Source organism: Lagopus leucura, unplaced genomic scaffold (assembly GCF_019238085.1).
Source record: "Lagopus leucura isolate 7727_CA_CO unplaced genomic scaffold, USGS_WTPT01 Super-Scaffold_100009, whole genome shotgun sequence".
NCBI lineage: Eukaryota > Metazoa > Chordata > Aves > Galliformes > Phasianidae > Lagopus > Lagopus leucura.
This window is the reverse complement of record NW_024962266.1, coordinates 23,437,808-23,461,069: the sequence shown is the minus strand read 5'-3', so window position 1 is coordinate 23,461,069 and position 23,262 is coordinate 23,437,808. Positions and strand designations below refer to the sequence as shown.

Here is a 23,262-nt window from a genome sequence, read left to right as displayed (position 1 = left end):
CACGCCACCCCTATTCCTTCCGCCAATCAGAGCGCGTTCCGGCCGAACGAGGGCCCGCGATTGGGCCGCGTTCCGCGCGTGGCACCGCGGCGGGCGTTGACTGGAGCCGTGGCAACCGTCACCGCCACTTCCTCGGGCGGCGGAAGCCGGCCGGGTTAGCGGCGGCTGCGCGGCGGCGGCGCATGCGCAGGCTCGCGCGCAGGCTCGCGGCGGCTTTCGTGCGGAGGGGCCGAACGGCGCGGCCCGTGGCGGAGCCGCCGCCGGCGGTTCGCGGCTCAGCCCGGCCGTCCAGCGCGGCCGTTCAGCCCAGCCCTTCAGCCTGGCCGTTGTGGCGCTGCGCGGCCGCAGCCATGCCCGGTAGGAATAAGGCGACGTCTAACTACGGCTGCCCGGAGCTGACGATGGGGCAGCAGATCGGGGCGAGCGGCCCCGACGCCCGAGACCGCTCGGAGGAGGAGGAGGAACGCGGCAACATCGGAGACCCCGCCATCGTCAAATCCCCCAGCGACCCCAAGCAGTACCGGTGAGGCCCGGGGGGCCGCCGAGTGGACCGGGGGAGCGGGCGGCGGGCGCTGAGGTGGGCGAGGGGCCGTGAGGGGCCGTGAGGCGCGAAGGAGCCGCAGCGTGGCTCTGTGGGCGCCCGTCCGGAGGCCGAGATCCGCGCGTTTCGGGGCAGTACCGATGGCGGCCCTTCCCACTCGAGTTTCCGAGTCGGAACCCGCGTCCGGAGTTCAGCGAAAGCGCGGCGCTGCCGTTTCGTCGGGCGGCCCCCAGGCGGCACGCAGCCGCCCCGAGGCACGGCTCTCGCCGGGCGATGCGCGCTGCCTTCCGTGCGGCCGAGCGAAGTTCCCGGCTGGCTGCCGAACGCGCGCCGCTCCCATTGGCCGCGCGGCGGTTTTTGCTCCTCCCTTCTGGTCCCGCTTCCTTGCCGCTGCCGTTTGCGGGCCGGGTTCTCGGCTGGAGGGGCCGGGCCGTGGGAAGAGTCGCCGACGGCGTGTTCTGAGGCTCTGGGACCGGAGAGCGCGTTTACGCTGCCGCGGAATTGACGAAGGTCTGACAGAAAGCCGCGCTTAACTGGTGGGTTTCAGGAGGAAGCCGGGGGCTGCACGTATCTCGTTGGGTTGGTTGGCGTGTGTGGAGGTGAGCCTCGCAGATGCACGCTTAGGACAGAGAGAAGCAAGCCTCGGTCAAATAAGTGCATTTCAAATTTGAAATACTTAAAGACGAGATCTGATGATGCACACACGCTTTTTCTCCTCTGTTCTTAAATGGGTGGTGATGTGTAATGCATCTCGTGGCTGTTTTAATTTATCTGGGGGCATCACTCTTAGACTATGATGTGCCACCAAACTGTTTTCTCAAATACACCATTCATAACAGCAAAGCAGACTGCAGAACATGTTGTCAGAAGTTTGTTCAGAGAGAAATGATGCTAAGGCTTCTTCTGTGCATGGACTATATTCTGTCAGTTAGGACTGGATGGTTGCAGAGGTGTGTTTTTTTCTTTCTTCCCCCCAAGTTTGTGTCAGTGCCCATTCAGGCAACCATTGGACTAAGCTGCTTCTCTTGCTATGTTGTGATTGTATTTTTCCATCTGTATGTTGCACGCTAGTTGATACATTTGTGTATTGATTGCACTTGTTCTTTTCCATTGGACTGAAACATGGAAAAAGAGCACCTGTGTTGGTGATGCTCTGCTGGGTAAAGCCTGATGCTGTGCTCCTGCATTGGAACTTAATGGCATTCAGCAGAAGAGGGGTTATGTTGTTACCTGCTGCTGGGTGCTGTTAGTGTCTATCACCCACAAGCCTGAAGAGAGTACTGTCAAGTTGGTATCATCTGTTCCCTGGCTTTAATGGCGGTGTGGGGAAGGGATAAACACAGCTATTGGATACACCTGGCTGAGCAGCTTCACGGCATTCAGCCTTCTGGAGGGGTAGGTGGCTCTGTGCTGTTCTCTGCCTACGTGGCTGTGTTGCTCCCAGGGCATTCTCTGTGGGCACAGACAGCAGAAGCAGACAGCTGCACGAGGAGGTGCTGGAAGGCGTGCTGCAGCCCTGCCTTGTGCTGCCTGCAGCTCCTGCACTGCAGCTGAGTGCGCAGTGCTCCTGGCTCTGGGACTCTGCTGTGTGTTCAGAAGTGCTGCAGCTGCGTGATGTGACACGCGTGCCACAAACGTGCTTCTCTATCCCAGATCGTTGGGACACGTGGCTGATTGACTTTGTGCCCAGACATCTCAGCACTGTCTGTACCTCCTGCAGTTAGTGATATGTTTCTGTGTGTTATACCTTGCTCTGTGGTTTAAATGAACAAAAACGCAGCTGTGCTTTCACCTGGTTGTATCGAACCTGTGGTGCTCAGTGGTGCTGCTGTGCGCAGATCAGGTGGTAGTGATTGGGAAACTGGGGCCAGAGCAGGTGCTTTCAGTTCTACATTTGAGGAGCAGTTGTACTTCATGGACTTAACACATCTATTAAAAAACCTGTACACCCCATTTGATGGAAAGCATTTCTAAAATCAAATAAAATGGAGTCTGCATGGCCTACTTTGAGGCAAAAACAAATATCTTAGTTCACCCACGTAATCTGTGTGATGAGAGCCTGCCAAACATGATACTCTACTGATGTTTGGTTTCACCTATTCTGAGTCCGTAAATCTTTCTCTAACCTAATCTTTCCCAGGTGCTAGTAGCTTGTCTATTGCAGAGAGAGGCATAAAAGCTTAATGTCTAGAGCATTGTGGGGTGTACAGCTGCTGCCTGTAATTGCTTTCTCCTGTCACTGTTAGCTGTTAAATATCAGAAGAGTCTTTTTACTTTTCCACTGCAGAGCTGCTCACCTTAGCTGCCTTTATTTTATCAGGAAATCTTCCTTGAAGAGGAGGATGGGAAATATGCAGATGCATGGACATTTGTGTGTTCAGATTTGGGAACTGAGTGTATCCATTGCAAATAATTATTCTTTCAGGTATATCAAACTGCAGAATGGCTTACGTGCACTTTTAATTTCGGATTTGAATTACTTGGATGACGCCCCATCTGCGCTATCTTCAGAAGAGGAGGAGGAGGAAGAGGAGGAGGAGGATGAATCTGAAGAGGAAAGTGATGAAGATGACTCTGGAGCGGAGATTGAAGATGGGAGAGAAGGTTTTGATGAGGACTGTGATGAGGAGGATGAGGAGGATGACGATGAAGAAGATAATGAGGATTTTAATGATCCTGATGACAGCGAATTAGAAGAGCTGGCTGAAAAGGAAGAGACAAGAAAGAGAGGCTGCACAGAAAAGCAGGTCTGTATTTAAAGCAGTAGAGTGAAAAGAGTATTATAGAGAGCTTTCTTGTGCTCTGAAACCTTGTGATTAGGCATTCAAACTCATTCTTTGTTATGTCTGTTGATTTGTCTTATACAGCTGTCATTTTCCTGAAATATTTCTCAAAGCAGCTTTTACTGAAACTGTTGTATTTCCTCAGGCTGCAGCAGCCCTTTGCGTTGCTGTTGGCAGCTTCTCTGACCCCGAAGACCTGCCTGGATTAGCACACTTCCTGGAACACAGTATGTATTTGCTCCTATTTCGTCTTCTCCAAGTGCAAAATGAGTTCTAGCTAGTTCTGAATTCCTATGGTTTTGTGTGTTTCAGCTACCTGGCATTTATTTTTATTGGTTAAATAAATTTGTCCTTTTATGAAAATAGTGCCCTAGTGAGGAACTTAATGTGGGAGGAGGATGAGGCTACGCTTTAAAGCATGCTCTTCTGTTACACGTGGAGGGAATCATTACGTATGGTTTTATAAACCTTTTTCTCTGTAGCAGCAGGTGGTAAACAGTACAGGTACAGAAGCCACAGAAAGTGCCTGACCAGACATCTTGAAATGCTAACTTTAATTTGTGGTAACTTTGCTGATTCCCGTTTCAGTGGTTTTTATGGGCAGCTTGAAGTACCCAGATGAGAATGGGTTCGACGCGTTCCTGAAGAAGCACGGGGGCAGTGACAACGCCTCCACTGACTGTGAGCGCACGGTGTTCCAGTTCGATGTGCAGAGGAAGTACTTCAAAGAAGCCCTTGATAGGTAACTTTGCAGAACTGGTGCTTGGGTGTTCCTGGATGTGTGTCTGCATGTGTGTGTGTGCGTGTGTCCAGAGCAGCTGTGGGATCACTTAGGATCCGTGTGTGAGTCCTAATGCGTGTGGCTCTGATACTTTTGCCACCTCTAAGCTAGTAGCATTGGTGATGGGAGAAATCCTGTGCAAATCCAGCTGTTCTTGTTCTGAGGGTGGTGCTCACGGAGCCCTGGTGGGATGCATCCTCTGCAAGGCCTGTCCTGCTGGAGTTAGGGCTTTGCTGTTTCCCACTGTGGTCTGTAAAGCTGGTAGCTGGAGTGTCCTGGTACAACGTGTGCCTCAAAACAATGCGTTTAATCCAGCCCTGGTTACTCAGTGAGGTGTGTATAATTTGTGAGGAATTACTTAACCTGCTCCCTTATGCTGCAGCCCCATCTTGTGAGAAGAAATTACTCATTCACAAGGGCATGTCTGCTGTCACTGTGAAATATCTCAGGAGGAGAGCAGACGCCACTGTGAACTTATTTTGATCAAAATGTATTCCTCCCATGAAGCCAAGAACTGGGGCTTGCGCATTTTACCAAGTACTGCTTGAATTTTTACTTTATTAGATCTAATTCAGCTTCTATTTGCAGATTAGTCCAGCTTTTAGGTATTTGAAATTGGAAAAAATGAAAAAATATATTTGTAATCTGTTACAACAGCTCATGTAGTGGAGGGGAAACAGAAATGAGGGGTTGTACTGAACAACTGAGGATTCTTGTGTGTTCCTTCTGATGCATCTGGTGCTGGCTGCTGTTACAGCCAGGAGCCAGATTAGGTGGATCACTTGTCTGATCTGGTGTGGTCGTTCTTGGGATGTAAATGCAGATAATCCTGTGCTCTCCTCCCCCTGCACCACACCCTTGCCCTTTGCTTTTTGACACTCTCACAAGAATGGCTTTTATCTTTCCTTAGGACCAGTATAGAGACAACTGACTTGATAAACAAAAAATAGTAGATGTTGAGTTGAATTATTTCTTTTTTTTTGTTTTCTGTTGTTTTTGTTTGATTGTTTTGCTTTTTTTTTTTTTCCTTGCTGTAGTTTAAAAGACACTGAAAAGTACAATTCCTCTTCCATAGGTGGGCACAGTTTTTTATTCACCCGCTGATGATCAGGGATGCAATAGACCGAGAGGTCGAGGCTGTGGACAGTGGTAAGAGTTCCTTTTTCCTGTGTGTTTATTGCATCATCTTAAACACGACGACAAAAACCCACCTATTTTTAAAGATGATTTATCCCTTTCTGTTTGGGATTACCTTTACCTTTTAGTCAAGTTCATCTAATTGAACCGAGACACCGAACTCTTAGGTGTTTTTTTTAATTTCATAGATATCAGTGGCTGGTAGAGGAGCAACACTGAGCACGGTGCCATCACTGAGAGGGCTCACAGTCTGACTTTTAATTTCAGAGCATTTCTCATAACTGGTAGGACAATTACATAGCACTGGGTAACCTTCAATGAGCAACATGGCAGTAGCTCCAGCGTAGCCCCACTGTTCCTCCTGTCCTCTGGGGCCGGTGCAATAAATCAGGGTGGTTGTTCATGTCTCCTCCTCATGCAGATTTACCTCACAGAGGGAAAAAGAACCTGGCACAGAAGCGAGTGGAACGTTCACTCCATTTTTTAATATGTAATGAGTAGCTCCAGACTGCCTATAAACCTGCACTGCTTTAGGAGGAAAAAAGTGCTATTGGTGATGTGCACTAACTGGTTCAAATGTATTTTCCAAGCCTTTTTCTTCATCTGTCCTCTGGTAAGAAAAACCAGGCAGCTCAGTCTTTGAACTTAAAGGAGGGTTGATACAAACCAGGACCTGTCTTGTGATGTAAGGTGGAGTTCCTTTGACATCTTAAGCTACCTTACGCCTTCACTTGTGCTGCCTTCATCATTAGGTTCCACTCCTTCGCTTGTGCTGGCACTGCAGCAGTGAGCTGCCTGCCAGCTGCCCCTGTGTCACCATGAGGAACTGGCTGCAGAATAATGCAGTCCAAAGAGTTAATTTACAGCCCTGCAGTGCGTGTTTCTTATTACCAGAACATGCATTTGAGAGGATGAATTCTTAATTTTCTCATATTCGGATTGGAGTAAACTGATTACAGAACTACATTTTTGGAAATGTCTTGCTCATTTTTCAGTTTCTCATGTCAGTGTTGTGCCAGAAGCTGTCTATGGCCTTTTTTGCAGGGCATCTATTCTGTAGAATGTCAGTGGCCTTGTGTTCCCCTTAAATTGAACAGATTGAGGACATTCAGACAGGACAAACTGAAGCTTTCTATGCTTTCCCTGCTTACCTTTTTTCCACTTCCCAGCAGTGAAATACTTTTTTTTCCTCTTGGCTTATTTTGATCACTGCTAGCACATCCCGTTTCTTATTCTATTTTACTATTTCATCATCAATTTAAAAAAAAAAAAAAAAAAAAGGTGCTCTAGACTGCATCTGTGTTTTGAGTTTATTTTTTTTTTTCCATGGGAACATGACTCCAAATTCTTACACCTGTCACTGCAAAATCTTTAACAGAGTATCAGTTAGCAAGACCCTCCGATGCAAACAGAAAGGAGATGCTGTTTGGGAGTCTTGCCAGGCCTGGACATCCTATGAAGAAGTTCTTTTGGGGTAAGTTTTGAATTAGTTACACAGCAATAATAATATTCAATCCTCTAGATGCTTAGAAGATGCACTAATGTGAGCTGTCTTAGCAGCAAAGCCCTGAAGAATAAAGGCAGCTGCACACTTCAGCTGTTTTTCATTACTGTTTTTTAGCAGTTACTGCTTTTTGCTGATGCTGGGAGCAGGTTGCCATTGGCAGATAATCACGTAACTTTCTGTTAAGGTAGAGGTGGTGCTTTCTGACTCACCTCTGTCTTGTTTAAGCTTGTTTTTGCTATTGAAATTGCATGGAAAAATGATTCATTCCTGGATTTGAGTCTAGTGAGGCTTCTCAAAGCAAATAATTCACTGTAAAGGTTGCAGAAGCAGACCTTCACTGTTACATGAGAGGAGCAGAAGGGAGGTTTGTCCTTTCTGTCCTGGGCAGCAAAATCCTTCTGAGAGCTCCTTCACTCTAATGATGCTGGAGGGTGTGTATATCACAATGTGTAATGGAGATATCCAGCTTTGAAATGTAGGTAATTTTTACAAAGTTCAATGGTGACATATGGTGCAGTGATATACTGCATCATGTCTTCTCCCTTTTTTTTTTTTTTTCCCTCCCCTGTTCTGTAAGTTCCATTGGTGAGGAGAAGCTGATGGCAGACACTGCGCTGTCCAGTACACAGTATGGATGATCTGATGATACAGGAGGACTTTGTCCTTTCTTTTCATAGAAATATCAGCTGTCTTTATCTGGGAACAGGAAAAAGTGAATTTCAGTTAAAATTCCTTTAACTCCGAACTCCTGACAAGTGTTTTTAGTGTGCTCACCATGACTAGGCTCAGTGACAGGGGAGAAGTTGTTATGTCAGCACGTCTGGCCTTGACGTACCCAGTAATTATGTAATTATGTACGTAATTAACTGCCTTCTAATTTTTGCAGGTAATGCAGATACGCTCAAACATGAGCCTAAAAAGAACAATGTTGATACCTACACAAGACTGAGGGACTTCTGGCAGCGCCATTACTCAGCTCACTACATGACTTTAGTTGTCCAATCTAAAGGTAACATCAGTTGCTCCCTATAGAAAGGATCATTGCTGCTCTTGGGGTTGTGTTCTTGGAATGACAATGGCTTGGGGTGAAGGTGAACTAGTGGATTATCCTGTCCTGCAGGAGCTATTTATATGCAGATTTTAGCCTGGTTTCCAAATGAGAACGTAAGTATTTGCTGTGTTGCTGTCATTCTGACACTTCTTGAGCAATTTTTGACTGAAACGGATGAGTGGGTTCCATATTAACCCAAAGGTAAAAACCTCAAAGTTAGATTTGGAAGAGAAGCTTGTGGGATTGTAGCATCAGACCACCTAAGTGACTTAATCGGCTGCTTTCCTTGCTGTGGACATTGAATCACCACAGAAACTTGGTGTCTCAGTTGTCTTGTTCTGTATGGAGCTTTTTCCAGGGAGGTTTTAAAAAAACACACATTCCTATTGGAAGGATAGAGATCCTGAGGGGGTGGGGTTATTTTCTGATGAACTGAAAAATTATTTGCAAATGGAATTGAATTTCATTTCAGCAAAGAACTCCAGACTTAGGAGTCATTTTTGCTGAGACAAAAGGAAAGGAGTTGCTTGGAAGTTCAGCATGTATTGTAGAGCTGTGCTGAAAATACAGCTGTGTACAGTCAAGTCAGATTTGTGCTCGGGGCTTTGCTGAATGCCTAAACCAGATTCCACTTTCTGTCTGTAAGATGGAGGGGATAATCTCAGAGATGCTTATTCTTCTTTTCTATAGAAGATGTGTTAAGAGCATTGAAAAGCTCTGGAATAATCGCTCTGATTAGTGAGAAAATGAAACATGGTTCTTAACACATCTTCTATAGAAAAGGAGATGGGGAAAATGAATTTGTAGCAGTGCATTTAGGTGTGAAAGCTGCTGACTGTACAGGATGTGGGAGGATTGGATGAGCCTGCAAGCACTGCTGGTTTGGCAGGTCCCAAAGTCAGCAATGCTTTCCCAGTCGCACCAGCTTGTAGCAAACTTCAAATCCTGATTGTCTCAGGCTGACTTTTGGGAGAGTGCACAAAAACAGAGGTGTGACCAAAGATGTATTGCAGTGGAATTGACTCAAACCCATTTAAAGCTTGCAAGTTAGAACTTTGCAATTTTCAAGTGTGCTGACTTACAGCCTCTTTAAAATAACATGAGGTAGGATAAAGAATTTGTCAGGAAATTCTGTTTGTCTTCCTTTTTCTTCCTTAATAGAAACACTGGATACATTGGAAAAGTGGGTGACAGAAATCTTCTCTGAGATCCCAAACAAGTAAGATTTTTTGATATGTAAAGGCATTACAAATTAGAAAACTCTCCACAGTTAAAGTGACTGGTTTTTGTTGGTTTGTTTTCTCAAATCTCTTAATGGGGACGTTAGGGAAATGTAACATTTGTTTATCCAGGAAATGGACAGTTTTGAAAGTTAGAGACTGATGTTAGTTGTTTCAGGAAGGCTTTGTTAACACACAGCAGTCATTTAACCCGCATGCTGTGCAGTGCCAATGTGCAGCTGTGTTTGCTTAGTTTGTGCTGGTGCCTCTATTGTAGCATGAATCATTTAAACCTAGTTTGTCATTTTGTCTTTCCTTTATTTGCTTTCTGCCAAGAGTAATTCAAAGCAAAATAAATTTGGACAGTTTCTTGAATTTTAATGTCATCGTCAGGGTGGCAAGTGGTTAGAACTTACATCTATTTAGTAACTCTCTTGCAGTGTGCTACCCAAAAAGGTCGTTCTGCAGAGGCTTAACTAACTTGGGAAGCATTTAATTTTCCCTTTCAGTTTCTGCTTTTGCGTGATGTTTATTTCTGTAGTGATTAGGAAACGCACTTGTGTCTAATGCCACACAGAGACACGTTTGTCTTTCTGACCCCTGTCCTTCTCTTATTCCTTTTCCACACAAGACTCCGGCTGCCCTCTGTGAATCTGAGGCCGGGGAAAGTTTGCTGCTGTGTGTTTGGCTTTCTGTTAGGAAAGCAGCTTTTTATTGTTACTGCCTTGGAGAGGAGGAGAGGGGGGAGTTGATGGTTAATGTAAATCTTGGGCAATTACTCAGCTGTGTGGGGAGTGCAAGTGAATGGCAGGTTTCCTTCCCAGCTGGGTTGGGTGAGTCCTGAAGTGCATCCTTTGCTAAGGGCCATTTGCTGCTTGTCTGCTGTTCTGCCTTCCTTGCTTCAGAGGTGTGTGTGACTCAGGTGGTTATCTCAGTGTAGCCTCCAGGCCTCCCTGGTGACACCATGCTGTCATTTTCCTTTCAAGTGGTTTGCCCAAGCCCAGCTTTGGCCATCTGACTCAGCCTTTTGACACGCCAGAATTTCACAAGCTTTACAGAGGTAAGGAAAGCAGGTTGGTTACAACGTTTTGAATACATAGGTGCATGTTTCCCCTGTTTTCTGAAAGGATAAATGTTTGGTTCTGAATAACTTGTAACCATTCTTCCTGCATTATTTAAAATGTCTATTCCTATTTCTGTATTTATAGTCAGTACATTTGTTTCTGCCTAGTTGTTCCTATCAGGAAAGTTCATTCACTGAGTATCACCTGGGCGCTTCCCCCACAAGAAGAGTATTACAGGTAAGGTGGAGCTGTATTTTTCTTCTCCTGTGGTTGTAAATAATTGTATTGCCTTTCCCAGGCTGCCAAAGAATCTCACTTGTTTGTGCTACAGATTACTGTGGGTCAGCTGGGAGAACACTTTAAAATGAATAAAACTGATGCATATATGATTTTTTTTTAATAAATTGAGTGGCGCCGATACACAGCAGATGTAACATCGTTCCTCATGACTCGTATCAGCTTCTGTTCCTGTCCTGTGGACACAGAGGGACACAGAGTCATGTTGTGAATTCCCACGTCCTTAGCTTATTACCCTGATGCCACCTGAAAATGCAGAGCTTGTCATGAAGGCACAGTGTGGTTTCAGCTGTTTGTGCAGTAATTTGAGTTCTTTCTGTAAGAAGAACTCGTGGCATTTAGTGTTTGAATTTCCTTTCAGAGTGAAGCCACTTCATTATATTTCCTGGTTGGTGGGACATGAAGGCAAAGGCAGCGTTCTTTCTTTTCTTAGGAAAAAGTATGTATTTTTCAAGCATAGTAACTGAGTGCTTTGGTATGATTAGAATAATATATATGTGTTTTGTATATATGTGTATACATATGTTAGTTCCAGCCTGCCTTTTAAAATGTATTTTTCTAGTGATACCTTTTACATTTGTATTACTCACAAGTCTCAAATAAGTGGTTTCTGGTCTGTGTTCTGTGGACCAGTAGCACTGTGCCTGATTTTTAAGAGAACTCCAAAAGGTAATTTGGCTTTTTCACTGTCTTTCTTAAATGATGTATCCTGATATATCCTTAAATGATACATCCTCTTAAATTATACATCCTTTTTATGTTGAAAAACTTGGTGTGAATGGCAACTGATTGAAAGCCACTGAGATTAAGCTATGATGTGCAAATCATAACTAAGCTGAAATAAAGCTGGAAGGAGTAATTAATAAATGCCTTTAACTCTTGCATAGATTTTGGGCTCTTGCATTATATGGAGGAAATGGTGAGACAGGATTTGAACAGAACTCTACGTACTCCATCTTCAGCATTTCTGTAACTTTGACTGATGAAGGTTACAAGCACTTCTATGAGGTATGATTTACTGTAACTGGATTTTCCTACTGTTTTCTTATTGTATGGAAAAAGTAATCCATTCCTTTCTGCCTGCAGGTGGCCCATGTTGTGTTCCAGTATGTGAAGATGCTGCAGCAAAGAGGGCCAGATAAAAGGCAAGTGTTTGGCATTACATCTGCCATTGGCAAGATTCTCCCCTCCCATTAACCTCTTGTTTGTAATGTTTGCATGTTTTGGTGGGTCCCTGGGGCAGAAAGTAGTCAGTAGGAAAGCTTGTCTGTGTGGGAAACGTGCCTGTATTGAAGTTTAAAAATCAGTTTATTAGAAGATCGTGCTTAGTGGTTTTAGTTGGATTTATTGTTTTTGATTGCTGATTTTAATAAAGTGAACTGGTACAGATGTAAGGTGCACTCATGCATTAATTTAACAAATGTGTTAAGGCGGGTCTGTGGAAGGCTGTGGTGCTGTAGTGTTAGTCTGTATTAAGTTGGTGTCTGTTGGGCATTCTTTCCTCTTTCATTTACAGAATATGGGAAGAAATCCAGAAGATTGAAGCGAATGAATTTCACTACCAGGAACAGGTATTCATCCACTGTTTTCTGTTGGCATATAGGTAAAGCATAGAAAGGATTTATTTTATTATTTTCTGGTTTTGAAGTTCTGTTCTACAAGAAGCAGACAATGCCCTTGAAGTAATGGGGCTGTACTTTATGAAGAGCTTTTTCCTTGACAAATCCATGTTCTTTTCATTCTTTCAGTCCTAAGCTCTTTTTCTCTTCCTCTTTCAGTCACTGGGCTGTGTGAAGTTCTGTGCCACTTAATCGAGTTCTGCGACCTGTCTGATGCTTTTCAGTCCTTATGGTCTAATTTCACTTTTTAAAATCTGTTTTGGTGCTGCTGATTTTGGGAACAGGAGAGCAGTGTGGGCTGAAAGGTTTGCCTTGATGGTGGCCTGGCAAGGGCAGATGTTAATGACCCCTTGTCTGCTGTTAGACCCTTACGCAGAAAAATGTGGGTTTGAGTCAAATCTTACTTGGCCTATCAAAACAGTAATTAGCAAAAAGCATTAGGTCTTATTATTAAAGTTACAAAAAAAATAAAGAAGGGAACACAGTTTAGGTAATTCGAGAGTCTCACTTTACCAGCTTTCTTAGTACATTTATCTGAGTTCTCATCTTTGTTGTTTTGTTGGTTTGGCTCTGAAATGTTCTTTTGGGAAAACAATCATCTGTATGTGGCATCACTGAAGCTCATTCATTTCTGTAAGGTACATAAATACAAGGAGTACAAAAAGAAATGGAACAGGCAGTATTGGAAATGGAGATTTTGTCTTTCTAGATGCTCCAAGTCTGGTCAGGCACTTTTACCACCTGCCAGTCTGCGTGGAGCTTCGGGATGTTGGAAGCATCATCTGTAGCAAATCCTTCCATCTGCAGCTCTGCCTTCAGAAGAGCACGCGGAGGATACTGAGTGTCTTGAGTGGCCTCTGAATAACAGAGGAAAGTGATATTTGCAAGTGGTACAGACAGCAAGGACTGCTGCCAACAACCCCAAGTAATGCATAACGGAGCAGCAGATGTTTTTTTAACAGGATGAGTTAACTCTGATTGCCAAGTGCATTTTTAAGGTGTAGCATGGTGTTATTTATTATTGCAATACAGCTCTTATGAATTTGTTAGCAGAGTGTGATTATTACAAAATTTGGGACGTTGCACATGGCAGCAATGTCTGTTGTCCTATGTGCAGTTTTATGATTCAGTCTTTAACTATTACAAGCAGTTGTCGTTCAGTTTGAAGCCTGACATTTCCATCAAAACGAATCTATGTAATTCTCAAAGGTTCTTGTTAGTGTTCTTTGTGTTTGTAGCTCGAGCTGTAATTTTGTGTTCCCATTTCTCAGATGTGCAGTGTCTTAAGAAATTCTTGGTCACGTTTCTGACATCATTTTTAAAACACAGACGTGTCAAACTTTGGTCTTCTCAGAGGGAGCTGTGGTCCTTATCTGGACCCAGGATCTTTGCAGCATGACATTGGCTGGTTTAAAAATGTAAATAAATAAAAACCCAAAAAGAAGCAGTGAGAAGTGTCCACCAGGCAGTTGTACACAGTCACCATACTTTCATGTCTGAATAAGAAATCTCTTCCTTCTTATATTATACAGCATGCCAGGGAACTTGGGAAGGGGCAGAATCAGAGAGGTGTGTGCATCTGCAGTTCCTGAGCTTGACAAGGAGCGTGTTGTACTAGGACTGGAACCTAGTAGGTGTAATGACTGCCGGCACGTGGTCAGGGCTGTTCTTTCATGGAGATGTCATCTGTGATGTTTTGGGAGTCTCAGAGGAGTCCTCGGTATCAGAAATGGTTGTGAAACACGTTTAGTTTAATAACCAGAACCAAATGCCGTCCCAAACTCAGCATGTAACTCACACTCACTGTCTCTCTCCAAGATCTGCTCGGAGCAGGAAATAGATATTTTAACTTTTGATCTTGCAAAATATAGCTTTACTTGTTTGTTTTCAGACAGATCCCGTTGACTACGTGGAAAGCCTTTGTGAGAACATGCAGCTGTTTCCAAAGGAGGATTTTCTGACAGGAGACCAACTCCTGTTTGAATACAAGCCAGAGGTGAATGTTCCTTGCATTCTGATTACGTGTCTCGATGTGAGGAAAATACAGGCATACTGTACAATGCAGGCATACACAGACATATAATTAGGCATATCACAGGCAGAGGTTTTGTACTTATTGAGTCACTTTAAACACTTAGCAAACAACTTTCCTTGTGTGTGTAAGGTTGTGATGTCTTGTTCTCCACACGCTGAGATGAAGGAGTCTCAGCTGGGTCAGGCAGAGCCACAGCTGCATGTGAACTGAAGGGTTGCCTTGACATTACAGATCATTGCGGATGCCCTTAGCCAGCTCTGTCCACAGAGGGCCAACCTTGTTCTGCTGTCTGCTGCCAACGAGGGCCAGTGTCACCTAAAGGAGAGGTGGTTTGGAACGCAGTACAGCGTGGAAGGTAAACAGTGGCTGAAACATAAAGAGTGCCTGGACTGTGCTCAGAGCAGCACAAAACACACCGCATGGAAGCAGGGGAGTGAATCCTCCACGGGAAACTGACTTTGTCATTAGTCAAGTGCTCCATCCTGCTCTGTAATGGGACTTTGGCATCTTTTGACTCCTGCTCCCTGGGTTTGTAAGTGTGAGGTGGCAGTGATCTCGGTGAGCGCTCTGCTTAGCTGCAGGTCAGGTCCTGAACTGAGAAATGAGCCCAAATAATGAGGGACAGGGCATGTTGGTAACTGGATTAATAATTTGGGCAGGCTTGATTTACTTTGGAATAGGACTGCTGCAGTCCTGTTCCACAGGAGTTGTTAGGAACAGACTTAGGAAAAGTCCCAATAAACCAGACAGCACAAAGAAACATGGCACACTGCAGATGTTCGTGGAGATGGCAGGAGCTAAGAGATGAGATGACTGATCTGGGAAATAGGAAAGCATTGCCTTCCTGCTGAACTGAATGTATTTTGTATTTATTAATAGATATTGACAAGAACTGGAGTGATTTATGGTCCAGTGATTTTGAATTAAATCAGGATTTACACCTTCCAGAAGAGAACAAATACATAGGTAAGGCACCTGAGCGTGGGTGAAATCTCCAGTATTTTATTTATTTGGGAGGTGAAAGTGGTTGATGTAGAAAGTCTTTATTTCCATCTGAACATCAGCTTTTTTTGCAAATCAAAACACATGGAAATTCTGTTCCCCTGAATTTTATTTAATAACCTTTTATGTGTAAGTGTGAAAACTGATTTAATAGAACTTCAGGATTGTATAGCCCTAACAGATCTCCCAGACAGTGAACTTCAGCACAAATTGTAGACACCTTATGGGGAGGAATTTTATTTGCTTTATCTGCTGTTTTTGAAAGTAAATAGCATCTGGATTTGTTGCCAAAACCAAATAAAATAGCAACCCATAATTTACAGCCTTTATGGAGCATAATGTTACCTCTTCTGTGCTGCTTGTAAGCCAGTATTCTGTTGGGAAACTGACAAATGAATGTTCTTCGGGGCTAGGGAAGCAATCATGTATTTCCATCACATACAATCTAGCAATCTGGGAGGAGGAAATGTTTTTTGCTGATAATTTTGAAGACTGTAATGCATTTTGTCTGTCTGTGAAAGCTGTTAACTTCTGGCTTTGGTTGGTTTTGATTTTTGTTAGCCACCGACTTTGCTTTGAAGGTTGCTGACTGCCCAGAGACAGAATATCCTGTCAAAGCATTGAGCACACAGCAAGGCTGCCTGTGGTACAGGAAGGACGATAAATTCAAAATCCCCAAAGGTAAATGCCTTAAGGCTTTCCTAAGATGACAAAGCCCTTGTTTTTGCCAGCTGGAATTTATTTGAAAGGCAGTAACTCATGCAGATCTTCACCATTTAAGCTCCAGTGTTTACTGCCAGCTCTTCTATGATCCTTTTGACACATTCATTGGCTGCAGTACGAGAGGAGCGGGTGAACTACCCTGCAACTAAGAAACCCAGCAGATCCTACAGGCTAAAAAGTGGAATCAACAGAACATTCTGAAAACGTTGGCTTCAGAGAGCCTGGATATGGACAGAATTTGGCATACGGAACAGATGACAGTGGCAGGTTGTGAGAACAAAGAACATCACAGCTAGAGAAAGCTGTAGTCTCTTCTACAGGCAGAGAAAGATAAGAGTCTGCATTTGGGACATGTGTGGAAGATGTACTGCTCTTTTCAAGCAGAACAGCAGGTTTTAGTGTCTGCTAAGCATACATTCTGTGGAATTTCCTAGAGTTGTTTGTTTGTATTGATAATGATCACACCACGTGTCGAAGCATCCTATGAAGTACGGCTTTGTGTTTTCTAACAGTTGATATTTGTAAAGAAAGATTTAGGATTGAAAAAGAGAAGCATTTGATGATGACTTAATACAAGCAAAAATACTTCCTTAATAGCTCAGTGACATTTCTCATTAGATTTGAATTGTGACCATAGAATGTGATGGAAAAAAGCTTTGCCTTTGGGAAGCTGTCACTTGCTATGTCTCACTGAAGTCTCTCTTCCCCACCAGGTTACGTTCGTTTCCATCTGATCTCTCCGTTGATACAGCGGTCTGCAGAGAAGTAAGGGCTGTGTGAGTTGTGCACGCTGTGTGGGGTAACCATAGTGCCACACACAGGGAAGTGCAGAGAGACTCATTCTGAGCTGGAATAGAATTAGACTTCCTTTCTTATTCATCCATTTGTTGCAGTTTATCTGTCCTTTGGCAAGGGTGGCTTTGCAGCAGGCCGTCACTGTAGCGGCTGGGTGTGTGTGGGTTTCATGGTGTTATTCTGCAGTGCAAACTGTACAAAATGTGGCAGCAGCAGTGTGTGTGCCACAAGGAAGTGTTAGGGGAGGAGTTGGTCCTGCACACAGCACGGCCATGGCCCGATCCAGGGCCTTGGGGGCCTCCAGGAGCAGGTGAAGAGCACGACGACAGTGTGTGGAACCGTGTGTTGCACAGACTGGAGATGATAGCTCTGCACACAGTGCTCCCTTGCTGATCTTAGGCTGGCACTGCTGTCTGCAACAAATTTCATAGCGGTCTTCTCCTGGCCTGTTGAGACCCGCACAAGGAGCGCTTTAGAAACGCCATGGGGATTTATGTTTTGCATTTTGAATTGGAATCCAGGCAGCAACAAAAATCTGGAAGTCTGAGCCAGGGCAGCAATGTCCACATTGCAGTCTGATTTGCTGTAGCTCATCAATTTCCATACTGGCAAGCAGTGATCTCATTCCAGTGTTCCTGTGCCAAAGTAATCCTGTCACATGTGAAGCTGGAATCATTCCTTGCAAAGAACAGTTGAATGTCAAAGTAATTCTTAAGTCGTGCGTTTGGGTGAAGGGAGATCTGCACTGTGTATTTCCCGATTTGTTAAAATGGGTTGGAGTCTCATTTTGCCCAAGTTTTCATGTCTGCTGGAGAATTTCTTGTGTGTACATCCAAGCTGATTACCTGCAGTGTTCAAGTGTTCATCGTTTGCTCTTTTCTCTGTGCAGCATAGTGTTGTTCGATACGTTTGTAAACATCCTTTCTCTCAACCTTGGTGAACCAGCTTACGCAGCAGACGTCGCCCAGCTGGAATACAAGCTGGTGGCTGGAGAGCACGGCTTAATCATTCGAGTGAAAGGATTCAATCATAAACTACCTGTAAGTACTAATTAATTTGCTAAGGAATTGTTTAGTGAAGAATATCAAGCAGAACTGAGGAATGTGCCTTATGTCTTTTATGTTGATCAAATGATTTGTTTCTTTCAAGCATTCTATTTGGAATAATTCCAAACCGGTTGTCTTTTTCTGGAAAATGGAAAATTCTGTTTTCTTTACAGCTTCTGTTTCAGCTCATCATTGATTACTTGACTGACTTCAGCTTTACTCCAGCAGTTTTTGAAATGATAACAGAGCAGCTGAAGAAAACATATTTCAATATCCTTATCAAGCCTGAGACTCTGGCCAAGTGAGTTCTGGGGGAGAGCAAAGGAGGCAGCACTGCAGTTGTTGAGGTTGAGCAAGGAGCCCAGAAAACACTGCTCTGTGCTGGTGGAGGTTTGTTCCAGGGCAGCTCGTGGCTCTGACTGCTCAGTATATCAAACTCGAGGCTCAGACCGGGCCTGCAGGTAGCTGCTGTTCTGAAGCAGCCAGCAGCAGGGGCTGAGGCAGGGCAGGGTGAGCCCACAGCGGTGCTCTGGGTACTATCTGCCCATCTGCTGTGTGCTCCTGAGTCAGAAGTGGGATCACTTACATTAGGCAGCTCCTGGTGACTTGTGGTTTTGTTTCCCTTCTGTTTATTGCAGGGATGTGCGTCTCCTGATTTTAGAACACAGCAGGTGGTCCATGATAGACAAGTACCAGACACTGATGAAGGGCCTTTCCATTGAGGCTCTGTCATCCTTTGTCAAAGCTTTCAAGTCACAGCTGTTTGTAGAGGGTCTTGTACAAGGAAACTTCACGAGCAGGGTAAGTACAGCTTCTGCAGCTGATGCACGTTGGCATGTGTTCTTAGAATGGACTTAAACACTGCTACAAACACGGCTTGCTAGTGCAGGGCAGCTTCTTCCCCAGCAGCTCAGGAGTGCTCACATGGATAAAGCCTCCTGGTGCAGAGGTATCCAGAGCAGTTTTGGATAAAGTGAAGCAGTACGGATGAAGGGGTCTCAGCTGGTCTTTGCTCGTGGGTTCACCTTCCTCATGTCATACGCTTTGGTGTGTGGCTCTGAATTGCAGTTAGCAATTCCCTTCTGAATAAAAAACATATTTTCTCTCTTAGGAAGCAAAGGATTTCCTGAATTATGTTATTCAGTGAGTATCTGACTCCTACACCATGCATGTGGTAACTATGATCAAGTTAAGATTCTTTTCTGGAAGAAGGGGCTGGGGTGGGAGCAATGCAGACATTCCCTTCTCCCTCCTGGCACTTCCTGCAGGTGCCCATTCCTTACAGCAGCATGGGCGGGACTTTGTTCTGGTTTGGGGAAGGTTATTTTGGGAAAATAATGGCAGTCTGTGCACGTGAAGATGTGGGTGTTGTGTTGGCTGTTGTGGCTGTGAGTGGGTGTTTGACTCTTCACTGCTTGCGCTCTCTTCAGAAAGCTCCAGTTTGCCCCGCTGGCGCACCCCTGCCCTGTGCAGTTCCGGGTGGTGGATCTGCCCAACACACACCTGCTCTGCAAGGTGAAAACGCTCAACAGAGGCGACGCCAACTCTGAAGTGACCGTGTATTACCAGGTAGCGTCCCAGCTCGGTGTGTTCTGCCCTGTTCCTTCTGGTAGCTCCTCGTGCAGCTTTTGTGCTCGTGTCACAGTTTCTGAACGCAGATGTTACAGAGTGCTCCAAAGTCACCTTGATCTGTGTAACTCCATGAAATCACCCTAAATTCTTCACTTTCTTTCTTTCTAGTCAGGAACCAGAAGCCTCAGGGAATATACCCTTATGGAGCTGCTTGTGGTAAGTTACACTTCGTGTCTCATAGCCCATGAAGTCTTACTTGCAGATTAGCCCCATGGCACAAATGGACACGGGGACAGTGAATATCTAACCAAGGGCACAGTGTGGATCTGTTGCTCATTCCGAGTAAAATTGTTTTGGGGACAGAATATCCAAATGGCTGCACTGAAAGTCAGAGTAGAAGAGTTTTCTTTAGTAACGCAGAAGACTGGGACCCTTCTTTATCCCCTGGGTGCAACTGGAAGGGCAGCAGTTTTTTTTTTCCTGTGTTGTGATCCTACTTCTGCAGTGAGCCTCAGTGGTGGCTGTGCAGGAGCACCACTTCTGTTGTGACACATTTGTGCTTTGTTTCAGATGCACATGGAAGAGCCCTGCTTTGACTTCCTGCGAACCAAGCAAACCCTTGGGTGAGTTCACTGTGGGCATAGCTCCCGCACAGCTGCTTTGGGGTTCCTGGTGTTCTGTCTTGGGAAACTTTCCTGCACAGTGGCTCATTCCTGATTTAGTGTAATAGAAACAGCACTGGAACGTGTTAAAATCGCAAGCACCTGCTGACATGAATTGCAGCTGAGTTGCTCTACAGTCTCTTAAGAACAGCATCTGCTACCAGTGTGTTAACATGGAATTACTCTCCATGAAGCTGCTCTTTCCCTTCCTCCATCAGTTTACCATTCCCCAGGGCTGCTTTCACAGCATCTCTGTCTGCCCCTTGAAACTGACACAAGCCTTTCACAGCTACAGGTTTCTTAGTGTGTTTGTTAGTGCCCACAAATGCTCTGTCAACCTTTAAAGATGTCCCAAAAATGAGAAAATACTGAAAAAAAGATTTGAGGATTTGAGACTTTTTTTGATGAAGCACCAACAGTGTTACAACCTGTAGCATGTCTTGTAAATGGAGATGTAATCATTCTTGTGGAATGACTTGTGTTTCTCCTTTGCATTTTTTAAGCTACCACGTGTACCCTACCTGCAGGAATACTTCAGGGATCCTTGGCTTCTCTGTCACAGTAGCAACGCAGGCAACCAAGTACAAGTAGGTGTGGAAAGTCAGCTGATGCAGGCTGAGTAAGAAAGCTGTCAGAGCAGGATGTGTTTGGGGTGGTACCAAAACAGGGGTGCTCACCCAGACGGGCAGCAGACCTCGTGTGTATTGTGGTAGTGAATACATAGAAAGCCACGAGGTTGTTCAGGAATTACTTGCCACTGGTACAGCCATGCTGGTTTTCTCGTATCATCTCCCTGTCTTTCATGTGCCTTAGCATAGCCTCCAGTAGGATCTGTTATGTGGTCTTTTGTGGTACAGAGGTGAGGCTGGCAGGTCTCTAGTGCCCTCAAAGAAAGCAAAGGAAAATTGTTTAAAAAAGAAATTATAGAAGATAGGTGAGAAATGGCTATTCTTTTATTGTAAATGCTGTGAACTGCTGGGACAGTTACTGGTTTAGGTTCTAACAGGGAATAATGTGCAGCAAGGAAGTTCTCCAAATCAGTGTTGTCCCACACTGCTATGGAATCACATGTGAGCTTGGTCATGGGGTATAGCAAATGATCAAACTAATTTTGCATCCACATTCCCCGTTGTATTTTATGGTGTATTTATACAACATCCAGCTGAAGAATTATTCCTGACAGAGCGTGCTGCTGCTGGCTGCACTGCAGCCCGGTCCCTGCATCGCAGCAGCTGTGCCTCCTGGCTCAGTGAGGTCCCTGCATTTGAGCACTGTTCTGATTCTCCAATATAAGGGAAAATAGAAAAGTTGGTTTTCATGGGCATGTGAGCTGGGAATGGGGGAAAGCTGCGTGTGTTCCATAGTCTGTCTTTGTTTGTTTGTTTTTTCCTGCCTGAGCTGATATGATTATTTAACTCTTGTTTAGTTCGGAATTGGTTGACAAGAAAATAGAAGAATTCCTTTCTTGCTTTGAAGAGAAAATCAAGCATTTAACTGAAGAAGCTTTTAGCACCCAGGTAAAGATCAAACTTAAAAAGCTTTTTCTTGAACTTCTAAATGACACTTGAACTGGAGGGTTTGCTGACACCAACCCATGTGTTTCTGAGGTTTTCTAAACAAAGGACTCGTAGGTCTTGCTCTGTCCTTCCAGCAGTTGCTCTGAAAGGAAATACTGGGAAGTATGAAAACAAGGAACTGCCTTGTTAACACAATCTGTGTTTTCTTTTAACTTCAGTAAAGGTGAGGGTTGATGATATTTAAGCCCTCTAAACCTTTTCTTTCCCTACCTCCCACACATAGGTTACAGCTTTGATAAAACTTAAAGAATGTGAGGATTCCCATCTTGGAGAGGAAGTAGACAGGAACTGGAATGAAGTTGTGACACAGCAGTATGTCTTTGACCGGCTTGCCCGAGAGGTGGGTACGCATCCCTGCACACTGCCCAGTTCAAGCTGCAGCACACAGATGGTGGGATTTGTGCTGCCAGTACCACAGGGATTGTAAACATGGTGCTTTTAAAAGGTCTGAGGGGATGGCTCCTGCAGGGAAACCATTTTTCCTTTTAAAATCTCGATTGTTCTATTTATAACCTCATTCCTTTGGGTTGCAGATAGAAGCTCTGAAGTCTATTACAAAATCAGATCTGGTCTCCTGGTACCAAACTCACAGGAGCAGCATGAAGAAAGTGCTCAGCGTGCACGTGAGTAGTTCCAGTCAGCTCGGTGGGGCCACTGGTGAAATGCCACACCTGGTAACCTCCGAGATCTCAGTAAGGCTGTGTGGTAGGAGAAGCAATGGCCTCATTTGGTGATTCTCCACACCTCTGGTTATATTACTACATTTTCAGGCAGATGAACACTGACAGATATCCGTATTATAGAAACTTAGACCCGAGTTTTTTCTATATGGCAACTTTTTTTCCCAGGTGGTTGGATTTGGAAAACACGAAGGGGATGCAGAGGTTACAGCTGCCTCAGAAGCACAGAATTCTTCATCTGGTGAAATACCTCATCTTAATTTCTTGCCCCCCTCCTCCTTGATGGCTGATGTCACTTCCATCAAAGACATAAAAGCTTACACATCAACTCTGAATGTTTACCCTTACCATAAAATCTTAAAATAAAAATAACATCTTGCCCTGCAGTACTTTGTAACACAGGTGCTTTCTGCAACCAATATTACAAACCTATTTATTTTTATTAAAACAGGGCTGTAATATTAGCTGTGGCAAGGAAGTTTCCCTCACATGGTTTTCCACCACTCCCCCCCACTCCCCTCCCATCAGTCACAGCCCCACACAGCCCCATCCTCCGGTGGGAAAGAAAAGAGAGCTTTCCCTTCTCCAGCTGTGGGAGGGCAGGGGCTGCTGTTCTGTTCCAGCTGTCTTGTGCATCATTTCCTGCAGTGCTGTAGCGGTTGTTTAATAGCAGTTACATCTCCTCAAAGAAAGAACGTTGCAGTAGGATTAGAGTGGGTGGAAGAAACGGGAATATAACGCATCTGATAGCAAATGTCAAGGCCTTCACAGTGGTTATACAAGGTGTATGTCACAGCCCAGATGCTCGAGAAGCACCAGTGGGAGGGCTCCAGCAGCCTGCATACACTACCAGTCCAGCAGAGTCCAACAGAAGTCACCGTGCAGCCAAGACATTTCCTGTTTTGTTTAGTTGCTTATCTGCATCACTAAGTCCGCTATCCCTGAGATAGGAACCACTGTAACTGGAGGGGACAGGTGCTCCAAACGTTACGTACGTGACAACAGATGACTGTCTTGGTATCAGATGTGAACTCTGCTAAGTCAAGGCCTGAACATTTTCTGTTTTTCTAACCCACTCAGTGTTTACTGGCAGCGAGTCGTTTCAGTAGCGGCTCATCGTAAACCCAGCATTCTCCATCTTCATGGAATAACTAGAGAAAAGAGAATAAC

At 44.7% G+C, this 23,262-nt stretch overlaps 2 protein-coding genes across 4 annotated transcripts in view; one reads left to right on the top strand and one right to left on the bottom strand.

Annotated features, from left to right (window-relative positions):
- Positions 1 to 182: 182 nt before the first annotated feature.
- Positions 183 to 22,478, top strand: NRDC (nardilysin convertase). The gene is made up of 31 exons (XM_042873313.1): positions 183 to 523; positions 2,967 to 3,288; positions 3,470 to 3,551; positions 3,913 to 4,066; positions 5,181 to 5,254; positions 6,621 to 6,716; positions 7,636 to 7,758; positions 8,962 to 9,019; positions 10,007 to 10,080; positions 10,252 to 10,321; positions 10,743 to 10,820; positions 11,269 to 11,389; positions 11,468 to 11,526; positions 11,898 to 11,952; positions 13,892 to 13,996; positions 14,267 to 14,390; positions 14,915 to 15,001; positions 15,599 to 15,718; positions 16,474 to 16,525; positions 17,445 to 17,595; positions 17,775 to 17,902; positions 18,240 to 18,402; positions 18,713 to 18,744; positions 19,032 to 19,170; positions 19,342 to 19,389; positions 19,744 to 19,796; positions 20,339 to 20,422; positions 21,262 to 21,352; positions 21,636 to 21,752; positions 21,946 to 22,035; positions 22,261 to 22,478. Exons 1-31 carry the CDS (start codon positions 183 to 185, stop codon positions 22,456 to 22,458), a joined length of 3,489 nt encoding a protein of 1,162 aa, XP_042729247.1. The 3' UTR covers positions 22,459 to 22,478.
- The window catches only part of OSBPL9 (oxysterol binding protein like 9), a 58,518-nt gene continuing 56,022 nt past the window's right edge, over positions 20,767 to 23,262 (bottom strand). For all 3 annotated transcript variants that reach the window (XM_042873314.1, XM_042873315.1, XM_042873316.1), the window contains one exon: positions 20,767 to 23,243. In XM_042873314.1, the coding sequence (XP_042729248.1) occupies positions 23,169 to 23,243 (75 nt within the window). In that variant the 3' untranslated portion in view covers positions 20,767 to 23,168. The remainder of the gene's footprint in view (positions 23,244 to 23,262) is intronic.

Bases quoted from the DNA above. Each gene is read 5' to 3' on its own strand.
- NRDC (XM_042873313.1), top strand. From the start codon at position 183: ATGCGCAGGCTCGCGCGCAGGCTCGCGGCGGCTTTCGTGCGGAGGGGC. The intron at 11,390-11,467 runs GTATGATTTACT...TTCTGCCTGCAG, and splicing joins GTTACAAGCACTTCTATGAG to GTGGCCCATGTTGTGTTCCA. The intron at 22,036-22,260 runs GTGAGTAGTTCC...TTTTTTTCCCAG, and splicing joins AGAAAGTGCTCAGCGTGCAC to GTGGTTGGATTTGGAAAACA.